Raw genomic sequence first — 14,771 nt, forward strand, 5'->3', positions numbered from 1 at the left:
ACAGATATGCATCTTTTGGTCACAGATACCTTGAAAAAAAGGTAGGGGCGTGGATCAGAAAACCAGTCAGTAGCTGTTGTGAACAACATTTGCCCTCTCCTTTGCATAGAGTTGATCAGGCTGTTGATTGTGGCCTGTGGAATGTTGTCCCACTCCTCTTCAATGGCTGTGTGAAGTTTCTGGATATTGGCAGGAACTGGAACACGCTGTCGTACACGTCGATCCAGAGCATGCCAAACATGCTCAATGGGTGAGATGTCTGGTGAGTATGCAGGCCATGGAAGAACTGGGACATTTTCACCTTCCTGGAATTGTGTACAGATCCTTGCGACATGGGGCCGTACATTATCATGATGATGGGGGATGAATGGCACCACAAAGGGCCTCAGGATTGCGTCATGGTATCTGCAATTGTGTTCGTTGTCCGTAGCTTATACCTGCCCATACCATAACCCCACCACGGAGCACTCTGTTCACAATGTTGATATCAGCAAACCGCTCACCCACACAACGCCATACACATGGTCTGCGGCTGTGTAGCTGGTTAGACGTACTGCCAAATTCTCTAAAATGACGTTGGAGGCAGCTTATGGTGGAGAAATTAACATTAAATTCTCTGGCAACAGCTTGGGTGGACATTCGTGCAGTCAGCATGCCTATTGCACATCTGTAGCATTGTGTTGTGTGACAAAACTGCACATTTTAGAGTGGCCTTTTATTGTCCCGGACACAAGGTGCACCTGTGTAATGATCATGTTGACGAATCAGCTTCTTGATATGCCACACCCGTCAGGTCGATGGATTATCTTGGCAGAGGAGAAATGCTCACTAACAAATTTGTGCACAAAATTTGAGATTAATAATATTTTTGTGTTCGGTTTGCGCCAGACATAGCGTTTTCAATTTTAGTCTCATCTGACCAGAGTACCTTCTTCGATATGTTTGGGGAGTCTCCCACATGCCTTTTGGCGAACACCAAACGTGTTTTCTTATTTTTTCTTTAAGGCCTCAACCTCCCCCAGTAGCCAATAGATCCAGTTTTTTAACTGCTCGATCATGGTTGTAAGTAATGCTCTCTCTTCTGGAGACGTAGTTATAAAAACGTCCCCCTCCAATGTTACATTTTGAATTTTAGACCGCGACTTCCCTTCAGTTTCACTCGCAGAGCTTGAGGAAAGGTCTTCTCTTGTTTGCCTTTATCTGATTCTTTTTCGAGCATATCAAAATGCTGATCAATAAATAGTTCAAGGTTCACTATATTATCCAGAATGTTTGTTTTGCAGTAATCAGCTAATCCTCAATTTTTCATATTAATTCATGGCACAAGCTGAGCCTGCCTGCCGTCATAACTGATTACGAACCTCTGCCTGTCCGTCGACCTGCACTTAGCCTGCCCCCGTGTTATAATAAATGATCTGAGAACTGTACTATCCGTCTCCTGTGTCTGCATCTGGATCATATCCTGAGGCGTGATAGCCTGGGCAGGGCCTGACTCCTCTCTCCCCTCCTCCTTTTTACTGGGGGCTGGGCCTGACTCCTCTCTCCTCTCCTCCTTTTTACTGGGGGGATGGGCCTGACTCCTCTCTCCTCTCCTACTTTTTACTGGGGGGATGGGCCTGACTCCTCTCTCCTCTCCTACTTTTTACTGGGGAGATGAGCCTGACTCCTCTCTCCTCTCCTACTTTTTACTGGGGGGATGGGCCTGACTCCTCTCTCCTCTCCTCCTTTTTACTGGGGGGATGGGCCTGACTCCTCTCTCCTCTCCTACTTTTTACTGGGGAGATGGGCCTGACTTCTCTCTCCTCTCCTACTTTTTACTGGGGAGATGGGCCTGACTCCTCTCTCCCCTCCTCCTTTTTACTGGGGGCTGGGCCTGACTCCTCTCTCCTCTCCTCCTTTTTACTGGGGAGATGGGCCTGATTCCTCTCTCCTCTCCTACTTTTTACTGGGGAGATGGGCCTGACTCCTCTCTCCCCTCCTCCTTTTTACTGGGGGCTGGGCCTGACTCCTCTCTCCTCTCCTCCTTTTTACTGGGGGGATGGGCCTGACTCCTCTCTCCTCTCCTACTTTTTACTGGGGAGATGAGCCTGACTCCTCTCTCCTCTCCTACTTTTTACTGGGGGGATGGGCCTGACTCCTCTCTCCTCTCCTCCTTTTTACTGGGGGGATGGGCCTGACTCCTCTCTCCTCTCCTACTTTTTACTGGGGAGATGGGCCTGACTTCTCTCTCCTCTCCTACTTTTTACTGGGGAGATGAGCCTGACTCCTCTCTCCTCTCCTCCTTTTTACTGGGGAGATGGGCCTGACTCCTCTCTCCTCTCCTACTTTTTACTGGGGAGATGGGCCTGACTCCTCTCTCCTCTCCTACTTTTTACTGGGGGGATGGGCCTGACTCCTCTCTCCTCTCCTACTTTTTACTGGGGAGATGAGCCTGACTCCTCTCTCCTCTCCTACTTTTTACTGGGGAGATGGGCCTGACTCCTCTCTCCTCTCCTACTTTTTACTGGGGAGATGGGCCTGACTTCTCTCTCCTCTCCTACTTTTTACTGGGGAGATGAGCCTGACTTCTCTTTGCTCTCCTCCTTTTTCTCTTCATTCTTTTCCTTTTTCACCTCCTCCACCTCAATCTCATGACAGGAGGAGGCCGGCTCTTTAGATTCAGGGACATCAGTGGCCTCCAACCCTCCATTCTCCATCATCCACCTCTTCATCAGATTATGAGTCCAACCACTACACTTCTCCTTTTCCTCCTACTCTTCCTGTGCTCTTCGTTTCCTCTTCCTGTTGAATCCACGCAGGCTGCTGATCCAACTCCCTGAGGCTCCATCAACTGCCTCATCAGCAGTCCTGAGAGACATAGAACACCACAGAGGATCATAAACAAGCCTACAGTACATCATCACTCCAACTAATCTATTCCCTGTTAATCAGCCCACCTGAGCATATGGAAAGTGTTACTAAACCAAATGCTGCTGCTAAAATGGCATGGCACAGTCCCACTGCCTTACTGTTGGGTCTGGTACTGCTTGTCTCCTGTGCCCAGTATTAAGGTGGTGTAAAGCAACTTTAGTTCAGTCAGGCAGCTGCACCTCACCCAGCTTGGTCAGGATGTCTGCCCTCTGGGGATCAAATGAGGGAGATGATGATGAATAGAGTACTTTGTGTTTTATGGACAGAACTATTTCCAATGACACAGCTCATAATTATACACCAACGGAAACTGGGCTGGTCTGGCTCGGAGAAGGCAGATGTAACATGTTATCTTGACTTTCTTCTCTTTGACCTCCAGGACTTTCTGCAGATGTTTCCTTTGTTTCTTGGTCAGGGCTGTTTCTTCGGAAACATCCTGCTTCTGTCCCTTCCAGTTGTGCCTCTTCCTCAGTCGCCCCATCTCACAGCACTCGGCAGACAGGAATTCTACAGTATGTATTGCACAAAGAGAGCGTAGCATTGACAGAGAAGTGAGTGAAGCAAGTACCCATTTAAATACTGTATGTCGGTACTTGATACTAATGCCTTGCTAACTGATTTTGAACACATACAACTGGTAGGAAGAGCCTAAACAGCTAGATGGGTCATTTCTGTCCCCAGGAAATATCAGTTCATATTTAGTGTAAAATGTCGATTCCAAAAGGCTATGAATATAAATTCAGGTGTCCTTTACCTTAAAAAGACCAAAATATGGATCCTGAAATGTGTTTATCTGTTATTTTACCAGGGTAAGTTGACTGGGAACACATTCTCATTTGCAGCAACGACCTGGGGAATAGTTACAGGGGAGAGGAGGGGGATGAATGAGCCAATTGTAAACTGGGGATTATTAGGTGACTGTGATGGTTTGAGGGCTAGATGGGGAATTTAGCCAAGACACTGGGGTTAACACCCCTACTCTTACAATAAGTGCCATGGGATCTTTAATGACCTCAGAGAGTCAGGACACCCGTTTAACTTCCCATCCGAAAGACGGAACCCTACACAGGGCAGTGTCCCCAATCACTGCCCTGGGGAATTGGGATATTTTTTTAGACCAGAGGAAAGAGTGCCTCCTACTGGCCCTCCAACACCACTTCCAGCAGCATCTGGTCTCCCATCCAGGAACTGACCAGGACCAACCCTGCTTAGCTTTAGAAGCAAGCCAGCAGTGGTATGCAGGGTGGTATGCTGCTGGTAAAAAGGTAATTTTCAGCATTTCCAACGCTTTTGTCAGTGGATGTAGCAGTTTTTGCCATGTCCCCAGGACATTATCAACTTATAAGCGGCAAAATAATATTTATTATAATGTTTATTATTCATGTTTAAAATCTTCATTATTTTATAGTCCTAGTTAAAGTCTTTCATCAATAACGTTTTTTTCATGATTATTGTATTTATTATTTTATTTCAGATTTTTCTGTATGTCCCTGATATCACTTTCCATCCTGTTAGTTGTAATTCTCCATTTAAGAAAACAACCCCTTCCTACAATGACACCACATTCAGGAAGTGTGATCATTTCTTTGGTGGAAAAACTATGGTGCAAAGCTAAATAAATACAAACACTCAGTTTTATCTATTTGCCCATGTTTCATGTTGTTGGTCTGTAAAGTATATCCCAGTCATAAATGTCCACCCTGTTTGGCTAAATTATATATATAAAAAAATATATATATATATACAGTACCAGTCAAATGTTTGGACACACCTACTCATTCCAGGGTCTTTCTTTCTTTTTACTATTATCTACATTGTAGAACAATAGTTACCCTATTCGGTAAAAGACCAAGTCCATATTATGGCAAGAACAGCTCAAATAAGCAAAGAGAAACGACAGTCCATCATTACTTTAAGACATGAAGGTCAGTCAATACGGAACATGTCATAAACTTTGAACATTTCTTCAAGTGCGGTCGCAAAAACCATCAAAAGCTATGATGAAACTGGCTCTCATGAGGAGCGCCACAGGAAAGGAAGACCCACAGTTACCTCTGCTGCAGAGGATAAGTTCATTACAGTTAACTGCACATCAGATTGCAGCCCAAATAAATGCTTCACATAGTTCAAGTAACAGACACATCTCAACATCAACTTTTTAGAGTAGAGACTTGCTTGGGCCAAGAAACACGAGCAATGGACATTAGACCGCTGGAAATCTCTCCTTTCGTCTGATGAGTCCAAATTTGAGATTTTTGGTTCCAACTGCCGTGTCTTTGTGAGACGCAGAGTAGGTGAACGGATGATCTCCGCATGTGTGGTTCCCACCGTGACGCATAGAGGAGGAGGTGTGATGGTGTGAGGTGTGATGGTGTGGCTTTTCTGGTGACCCTGTCAGTGATTTGTTTAGAATTCAAGGTACACTTAACCAGCATGGATAACACAGCATTCTGCAGTGATATGCCACCCGATCTGGTTTGCACTATCGTTTGTTTTTCAGCAGGACAATGACCCAAAACACACCTCCAGGCTGTGTAAGGGCTATTTGACCAAGAAGGAGAGTGATGAAGTGCTGCATCAGATGACCTGGCCTCCACAATCACCCGACCTCAACCCAGTTGAGATGGTTTCGGATGAGTTGGACGGCAGAGTGAAGGAAAAGCAGCCAACAAGTGCTCAGCTTATGTGGGAACTCCTTCAAAACTGTTGGAAAAGCATTCCTCATGAAGCTGGTTGACAAAATGTCAAGAGTGTGCAAAGTTGTTGTCAAGGCAAAGGGAGGCTACTTTGAAGAATCTAAAATCTATTTTGTTTAACACTTTGTTGGGTACTACATGATCCCATATGTGTTATTTCATAGTTGTGATGTCATCACTATTATTCTTCAATGTAGAAAATAGTAAAAATAAAGAAAAACCCTTGAAAGAGTAGGTGTGTCCAAACTTTAGACTGGCACTGTATATGTTCAAATATGTTTGATAGAGAAGTTCAAAAGTGTTCACCATTATGCTAGCTTATTTTCCACCGAAGCTCACGTGTAAACAACATGAATCGTTGTGTTCTGACACAGAGTAGGAAAGTTCCTTCCTTAGAACTTTATTCTGCAAGCTGTTTCTTTATGCATTGCAATATTTTTGAATGATCCAGTGAATATTTATGTTTTATGTGATGAAACTGACAAACAATAGCTATTATGACAAAGCTATACTGTGTATTTGTATGATGGTGTCCTCCACTGCGCTGTGTGGAAGTATATGGAATAGCCTATTGTAGTTAGATCCATGTATAGAGTAGAAATACATGGCTCTGGCTGTAGTTATTAGGTCTAAAAAAAATGGATGTCATTGCAGGCAATTAGACAAGCTTCTACTTCGACTGGAATGAAAATTCACAAACATATTTCCAATGTCATTTTTAATGGGCTGGATTAGGAATGTTATATAATGAAAACCTCCAAATAAAATATAGAAAATAGCCAACAGCTAACGTGCTGTATCAAAGTACATAAACACAAACATGTATTACAAGTAAATATAAATTGTGCTGATTCACCATCATATTGTAATTACACTGAACAAAAACATAAACGCAACATGTAAAGTGTTGGTCCCATGTTTCATGAGCTGAAATAAAAGATAAGTGAAATGTTCCATACACACAAAAAGCTTATTTCTCTCAAACGTTGGGCATAAATTTGTTTACATCCCTGTTAGTGAGCATTTCTCCTTTGCCAAGATAATCCATCCACCTGACAGGTGTGGAATATCAAAAGCTGATTAAACAGCATGATCATTACACAGATGCACCTTGTGCTGTAAACATTAAAAGGCCACTCTAAAATGTGCAGTTTTGTAACACAACACAATGCCACAGATGTCTCAAGTTTTGCGGGAGCGTGCAATTGGTATGCTGACTAGAGGAAAGTCCACCATAGCTGTTGCCAGAAAGTGTTATGTTAATTTCTCTACCATAAGCCATCTCCAATGTCGTTTTAGAGATTTTGGCAGTACGTCCAACCGGCCTCACAACCGTAGACCACGTATGGTGTTGTGTGGGCGAGCGGTTTGCTAATGTCAACGTTGTAAACAGAGTGCCCCATAGTGGCGGTGGGGTTATGGAAAGGGCAGTCATAAACTATGGACAATGAACAAAATCGCATTTTATCAATGCCAATTTGAATGCAGAGATACCTTAATGAGATCCTGAGGCCCATTGCCGTGTCATTCATCCTCCTCCATCACCTCATGTTTCAGTATGATAATGCACGGCCCCATGTCGCTAGGATCTGTACACAATTCCTGGAAGCTGAAAATGTTCCAGTTCTTCCATGGCTTGCATACTCACCAGACATTGCACCATTGAGCATGTTTGGGATGCTCTGGATCGACGTGTACAACAGCATGTTCCAGATACCGCCAATATCCAGAAAGTTTTCACAACCATTGAAGAGGAGTGGGACAACATGCTACTGGACACAATCAACAGCCGGATCAACTCTATGCGGAGGAGATGTGTTGCGCTCCATGAGGCAAATGGTGGTCACACCAGACACTGACTGGTTTTCGGATCTTTTTTTAAAGGTATCCGTGACCAACAGATGCATATCTGTATTCCTAGTCATGTGAAATTTCAATTGACTGATTTCCTTTTATGAACTCTAACTCAGTAAAATCTTTGAAATTGTTGCATGTCGCGTTTATATTTTTGTTAAGTATATATACATCCGAAACCTTTAAAAATGCACCCATTTACAATTGTTTGTTTTATTATTGCTATCTAAATAAATGATAAATAGCAGCTTTAAAACAATGACACAAAACAGCATTATTAAATGTAAATTAAATGTTATATTCTATGTACTATTGATTCATAGCATGATATATTATTCTAACAGTGTTATTGACTGATGTAACCAACAAACACATTGTAAGAAGTCTCTGAAAATAGATGCAGAACCACTTCGATTTAGCCTAATTTCTTGTCCTGCGAGTTTCTCTGGAATCTCCTGTTTCCAGTGAATCTAACAAGCCCTTTTCTCCTCATCCTCATTCTTTTCTTACCACAGACCTGAAAGGACTCCGTCATTTTATTGCTCACCAGCTTGTCCCCTTCAAGTGTCTCCTCTCCCTCTTAACTCTCCTTGCCTACCTGGCCCTTCCCTCCCCTCCCCTCGTCAGATGATGCTTTCCTTCATGGGCTCATACTCACTATACTCATTACTCGTAAGCCCCTCCCCCCCAGCAAAGCTCTCCTCTGTGGTCCACCGGGCCTCGCGGGACAGGCTCTCAAACCTCCTCAGGAACACGACCACAGCAGCCAGCAGCCCCGCCTGCACCGCCACAAACACAAACAAACACACCTGGGAGGCCAGTGCCAAGTCACAGTACCAGTAGTGACAGGACTCCAGCACCTCCTCCTCAGCCAGGTAGACCACCAGCGTCCCTCGCAGGCGGGGAGGGGAACTGCAGGTGATGTTGCTGTGGCTGGTGTAGCTGGCAGGTTGTCGGAGCAGCCAGGCACGCAGGTAGAGCACACCGCAGTCACACGCCCAGGGGTTTCCATGGAGCGACACGGAGCGGAGGGAGGAGAGGAAGTCCAGAAGGCTGTTTGGGAGCGTGGTCAGCTGGTTGTCATGGAGATGGAGCTCGGTGGTGGCAGGAGGGAAGTGGGAGGGTAAGGAAGAGGTGGTGAGGGCACGGCTGCTGCAGTCTACCTGAGCACCATGACAGGAGCAGTACCCGGGACAGCTTGATGACCCTTGAACCCTCCCTGGGGTCAACAAGATGAGAAGACCCAGTAGTGGGGTCACACATGGCAGGAACCCCCTCATCCTTACTGTCAACTCTAGAGAGAGAGAGAAAGAGAGAGAGGATATGTCATACTGAAAGGGTGGAGGGGAAACAATTACAACTAATGTTTGTGGACGTGTCTGCCATGTGAGGGATGTAGATATCATTTTAGTATGAGAAATTAGTCATTAAAAGAGAACATGTCATTCCAAACAAGGGAGATAACCACGCAAAGGAATACATATTTCCGGAGAGCGGGTGCCAAAGATGCTAGTTTGAATTCTTGAAAAAAAGTGATGATTAACAACACTGGAATAGTCCCCTTGTTAAATAAAATGTGAGAAAATAGGGACAGTGAGGATTCACAATTTGGGACAGCGTTGCAGGGTCAGGCAGATCACCCTGCCCATCACCATGTAACAGTTAAAGTTGGAGTTAGTGTTAACCTAATATTATAAACATAACTAACATCTAACCATGAACGGAAGAATGAGTTACTACTGTGTAATGTATATTTTGAGGATTTGAAAATGACATCTAACCTTTGAGCTTAATAACAATTCAGGGTAACACTACACTTACACGTGTAATTAGACTGTAACATGTATTGTAGTTCATTGTAATAACTCGTAGTTACACTGTAATAACAACATCTAGCTGGTGGTAATTGCAGTCTGTAATTACAGCGGTGTAACAACAAATGCTTGTTACCATGCCTGTTACAAATGGGCAAGTTTCCACTCAGCTGCATCTGATTCAGTACTGTCTATCACAAGGTTGTAACCCCCTGTGGACCAAGGCTCTGGGTGTCTGAGACTACAACGGTTGGAGACTCAAAAGACTCGAATTAGCTGTCCATGAATGCCCACTCTTCAAAATCTCCACTCAAGGTTGTTGCTAGCACTTTCTCCCAAAAACTGTACCATCTGGGTTAACTTGGTTGAGTTTACAAAAACAGATCAGACATAGGTCAACCTCACTGACTGGGCTCCTCCATACAGGTGTCATCCCAGATGATAAAGAAACAAAATCTGAACCTCCTTGCCATCCAAGTGAGAGGTTAAACCCACAAGTACACCACAGAGTACATGTAATTACATTGTACTTATGCATGTATTACAAGGTGTTACATAGGATTTAGCTAGTTAAAATGAAGTATATCTTGAGGTGTACTTACTTGTAATTATTTTGTACCTACAAAATATGTCACCCATTCTGACAATCGACTCATCAGCTTCTGAAAGTGCCATCCAAGTCAGAAAATCAACACAGTAATACACCACAGAGTACATATCTGTAATATCTGCATAAATACAAGGTTGTCGCTAGTTGTTACACAGGATTTTGCTATTTAAAGTTAAGTGTAACTTTATACTTACCTGTGTGCAAGTTCTATATAATGACTTATTACTCATTACCAAGTGAAAATACCTACAAACAAAAGATGAGCTTCTACTTTAGTCAACTTTATTGCAACATGTAAAATACCTTACATTTCTTTACCTTACATATCAAATCAAACTTGATTTGTCACATGCACCGAATACAAGTGTAGACCTTAGCGTGAAATGGTTACTTACCAGCCCTTAACCAACAGTGCAGTTCAAGAAGAGTTAAGAAAATATTTACCAAATAAACTAAAGTAAAAAATAATTAAAAGTAACACAATAACATAACAATAACAAGGCTATATAAAGGGGGTACTGGTACCGAGTCAGTGTGCGGGGGTACAGGTTAGAGGTCATTTGTACATGTAGGAAGGATGAAGTGACTATGCATAGATAATAAACAGTGAGTAGCAGCAGTGAACAAAACAATTGGAGGGGGGAGGCATTTGATTCGTTGTTCAGCAGTCTTATGGCTTGAGGGTAGAAGCTGTTACGGAGCCTTTTGGTCCAAGACTTGGCGCTCCGGCACCGCTTGCCGTGCGGTAGCAGAGAAAACAGTCTATGACTTGGGTGACCGAAGTCTCTGACAATTTTGTGGGGTTTCCTCTGACACCTCCTATTTTATAGGTCCTGGATTGCAGTCAGCTTGGCCCCAGTGATGTACTGGGCTGTACGCACTACCCTCTGTAGTGCCTTACGGTCAGATGCCGAGCAGTTACCACACCAGGCAGTGATGCAACCGGTCAGGATGCTCTCGATGGTGCAGCTGTAAAACTTTTTGAGGATCTGGGGACCCATGCCAAATCTTTTCAGTCTCCTTAGGAGAAAACGGTTTTGTCGTGCCCTCTTCACGACTGTCTTGGTGTGTTTGGACAATTATAGATCGTTGGTGATGTGGACACCAGGAAACTCTCGACCCACTCCACTACGGTCCCGTTGATGTTAATGGGGGGCAGTTTAGCCTGCCTTTTCCTGTAGTCCACGATCAGCTCCTTTGTCTTGCTGACATTGAGTAAGAGGTTGTTGTCCTGGCACCACACTGCCGGTTCTCTGACCTCCTCCCTATAGGCCGTCTCATTGTTGTCGGTGATCAGGCCTACCACTGTTGTGTTGTCAGCAAACTTAATGATGGTGTTGGAGTCGTGTTTGGCCACGCAGTCGTGGGTGAACAGGGAGTACAGGAGGGGAAAGTACATACACCTGAGGAGCCCCAGTGTTAAGAATCAGCATGGCAGATGTGTTGTTGCCTACCCTTACCACCTGGGGGGCAGCCCGTCAGGAAGTCTAGTATCCAGTTGCAGGGGGAGGTGTTTAGTCCCAGGGTCCTTAGCTTAGTGATGAGATTTGTGGGCACTATGGTGTTGAATGCTGAGCTGTAGTCATTGAACAGCATTCTCACATACTGTAGGTGTTCCTTTTGTCCAGGTGGGAAAGGGCAGTGTGGAGTGCAATTGAGATTGCATCATCTGTGGATCTGTTGGGGCGGTATGCAAATTGGTCTGGGTCTAGGGTATCCGGGAGGCTGCTGTTGATGTGAGCCATGACCAGCCTTTCAAAGCACCTCATGGCTACAGACATGAGTGCTACAGGGGCGTTAATAATTTAGGCAGGTTACCTTCGCTTCCTTGGGCACAGGGACTATGGTGGTCTGCTGGAAACATGTAGGTATTACAGACTCAGTCAGGGAGAGATTGAAAATGTCAGTGAAGACACTTGCCAGTTGGTCCACGCATGCTTTGAGTACAAGTCCTGGTAATCCATCTGGCCCCGCGGTTTTGTGAATGTTGACCTGTTTAAAGGTCTTGCTCACATTGGCTACCGAGAGCATTATCACACAGTCATCCAGAACAGCTGGTGCTTTCGTGCAGGTAATACCCTTGGGGTACAGGGATACCTAAATAACTACATACTAACTACCTACTATGCTAAATTGAAGTATCAAAAAAGGCTAAACAAATTGCATGGAAAACCAACTTTCTCATTCCCGCGATGACGTTTTTGACCTACACCACTTTCTCAGCAATCGTGTCTGGATTTCGCAAACTGACCTTCTCCGCCTGTTCTTTGCTCACTGTTACATGATGTCAGCGTCAACTCCTGAGGGGAGGTTCGAGGTCTTCTTTATTTCGAGTGTGTTGAGCAGATGGGCAGATCTTGACATGACGCCTTAATTCTTGGATAAATAAATAATTGCACCAATGCATCCCATCCAAAAGTGAGAATGTTCCTCAACAGTGAAACCCTTGCAAGGTTACATTATGGTCTTATGACCATTTTAAGTGCATTTATAAACCATTCAGTGGTGACGCAGGGGGGGCTCTGCCCCAAATGTTTCTAAAAAACAAATGGGCTTGCCTGTTTTGCATGTTATTTTTCCATTAATATGTGTCACATATCAGCGGGGCAAGCCAGCAGAAAATATGGAGTGTTGCGCCGTGATTGGCTCAGTGTTCTGTCACTCATGGGGATACTACGTCACCGCCAAGTCTAATGGTAGATTTAGAAAATGCAATCCCCTTGGGTGCTGCCATAGAGCTACGTTAGAAGTGGCCATCCAAGAAGGCTCAAGGTCACTGGCCACAGATAAAATGATGTCAAATCACATTATATCTACGGTAGCTTTGATTGGACTGATCATACTTTCAAAATCTTAGCTAGCAGTCATTATCATGAATGAAGTCGACAATCTACTGGAAAATCCTTTTTAATCCTTGTCATATGAAGATAAATAATTAAGAGAAATTATAGATAAAACGTGTATGTGCTAATCGGCCATTGGACATAAACATGAGACAAGTTGGAAATCGCAAATTCAACAATGAGTGGCGAGTCCAAAAATCTATTGTATGCTGCTGCATAAATGATGTAATATGCCAGGGAGATATGTATACTGTAGCTAAGAAAGTAATACAAAGTGTATGTTGTGTAGTAAGCTGTTGGTAGCCCATGTGCCTCACCCTAATAATTTGGTCTATTTTCACCTCTTAATTTTGCCTACTGTTCTGACTTGGTGGTGCACATGTAGCCTGTAACCTGTTTTTGAGAAATGTAATCATAGAATATTGTAAAAGCTTTCATTCTCTGCTTATATGCCCCCTTTATTTATTCCACGGTTCTGACTTGGTGTACAGGGAGAACAATGTAAAAATGGCCCATGTTCTGAATTCTATCACTGTACATGTCAAAAGTCCTGAACAAATAGTTATGACTACGTCTGTCCTAGCTCGCTCATTGATGTCTTAATCAAAATTACGGATAGCCTTTTATCCGCTTGTCGTCCCCTTATGCCATAGTTTGTACATCTCAATTGTCAGTAGAAACCACATTTGTTTAAGCAAGTAAGCCGTATCAGCTATGTTTTTTTATAAGGCAGAAAATGAGGCTGAATTAACTGCTTCGCTGCCAGACAAGGTTCAGCTGTCGCAGTGTATAGTGCAATTAATGTATTGTTTAGTGTTGTGTTGTGGCTTTGCTGGCATGCATCCCATAATTTTTTTCTGTTGCCCCACCAACATTTACATGCTAAAATTGCCACTGAAACCGTTATTCAAACAAGCTTATTAGACTTACAATGTAACGTGTCTAAAATGGATTAATTGGTGCTTAAAGGTATTGACCCATTATTTAACAATTGAAAGTATTTTTTGTCGTGAACCGTTTGTAAACCCGTTTTTGCCATTGGGCCTGGGATTCAGACTCCAGATCTTTATTGGAGAGTTGTCTCAATGAGGTGGTCGGTTTTAAATTGGCTAACACTTATCATGTGGTTTGTGCAGGGTGAAATATGGTGCGTTGAGATGCTATCGGAATCTTTAACATTTGTAACAAGCACGGTAAGAAACATTCATTGTTACAACCCTGTAATTACAGACTGCAATTGCCACCCGTTTACATGTTATTAAAGTGTAACTATGAATTATTACAATTACAATACAATACTGTAATAAGGACCCTTTAAAATTAAGTGTTACCCAGTTCAGTTATACACCACAGTAGTTCTCTACAACTACCGCTGGAAGAAAAACTTCTCTTTGACAGGTTATTCAGACGTCTGAGACCATTCTCCAATCATACACTGAGACAGCCTAATAAAACAGTCAAGTTATGGTCACACTGAAAGGTGTAATGGTCTTGTTATGGTTAGGAGATGGTGACTTACCTTTGCGTGTGTTCGTGGCAGGAGTGGTTGGTGAGACTGTGCTACTAAGTCACTCAGAGGCATGAGCGTGTATGAAGTCACAGCTGGCTTGCACTGATAAAGCACCCTGACACTCACATGCACGCACGCACGCTCTTCTGATGGGACACAGGAAGGACATGTCTATTTGATGCCAGCAGCATTTTTATTCCTTATTACTGACCACAGAGGCTCCTGTCTGGGAGGCCAGATGTAAGTTTCAGGGGGATTTATGTATACAGTTAATACTTCCTTCTCTCTTGGTACCACCCAGGGTAAACTGTCCCTACAGCGGCTCGTAGGGTTCACTATCTCCCACAGTAACTATACTATAGCTGCAGCAAGGCCCTTCCCATCATTCAGCTCCATACAGTCAGTTGAGTTAGTGATAGATCTGACACTGTGGGCCAGAGGGGTAGTGAGGTCCAAGGAGATCAATTGTGACTCAGTGCTTTATTCAGCTACAGGTGTGTTGTGTCTTTGGCATCATTAAATTGAAGACTGTTA

At 43.7% G+C, this 14,771-nt stretch overlaps 1 protein-coding gene across 1 annotated transcript; it reads right to left on the reverse strand.

The window, feature by feature from the left end:
• Positions 1-6,307: 6,307 nt before the first annotated feature.
• LOC115111055 (platelet glycoprotein Ib beta chain) lies at positions 6,308-14,344 on the reverse strand. Its single transcript, XM_029636940.2, has 2 exons — positions 14,247-14,344; positions 6,308-8,754 (listed from the first exon to the last, which is right to left on the reverse strand). The coding sequence occupies exon 2, from the start codon at positions 8,738-8,740 to the stop codon at positions 8,084-8,086; it is 657 nt and encodes a 218-aa protein (XP_029492800.1). The 5' UTR covers positions 8,741-8,754; positions 14,247-14,344; the 3' UTR covers positions 6,308-8,083.
• Positions 14,345-14,771: the final 427 nt, after the last annotated feature.

This window comes from Oncorhynchus nerka, linkage group LG27 (assembly GCF_034236695.1).
Source record: "Oncorhynchus nerka isolate Pitt River linkage group LG27, Oner_Uvic_2.0, whole genome shotgun sequence".
Taxonomy (NCBI): Eukaryota; Metazoa; Chordata; class Actinopteri; order Salmoniformes; family Salmonidae; genus Oncorhynchus; species Oncorhynchus nerka.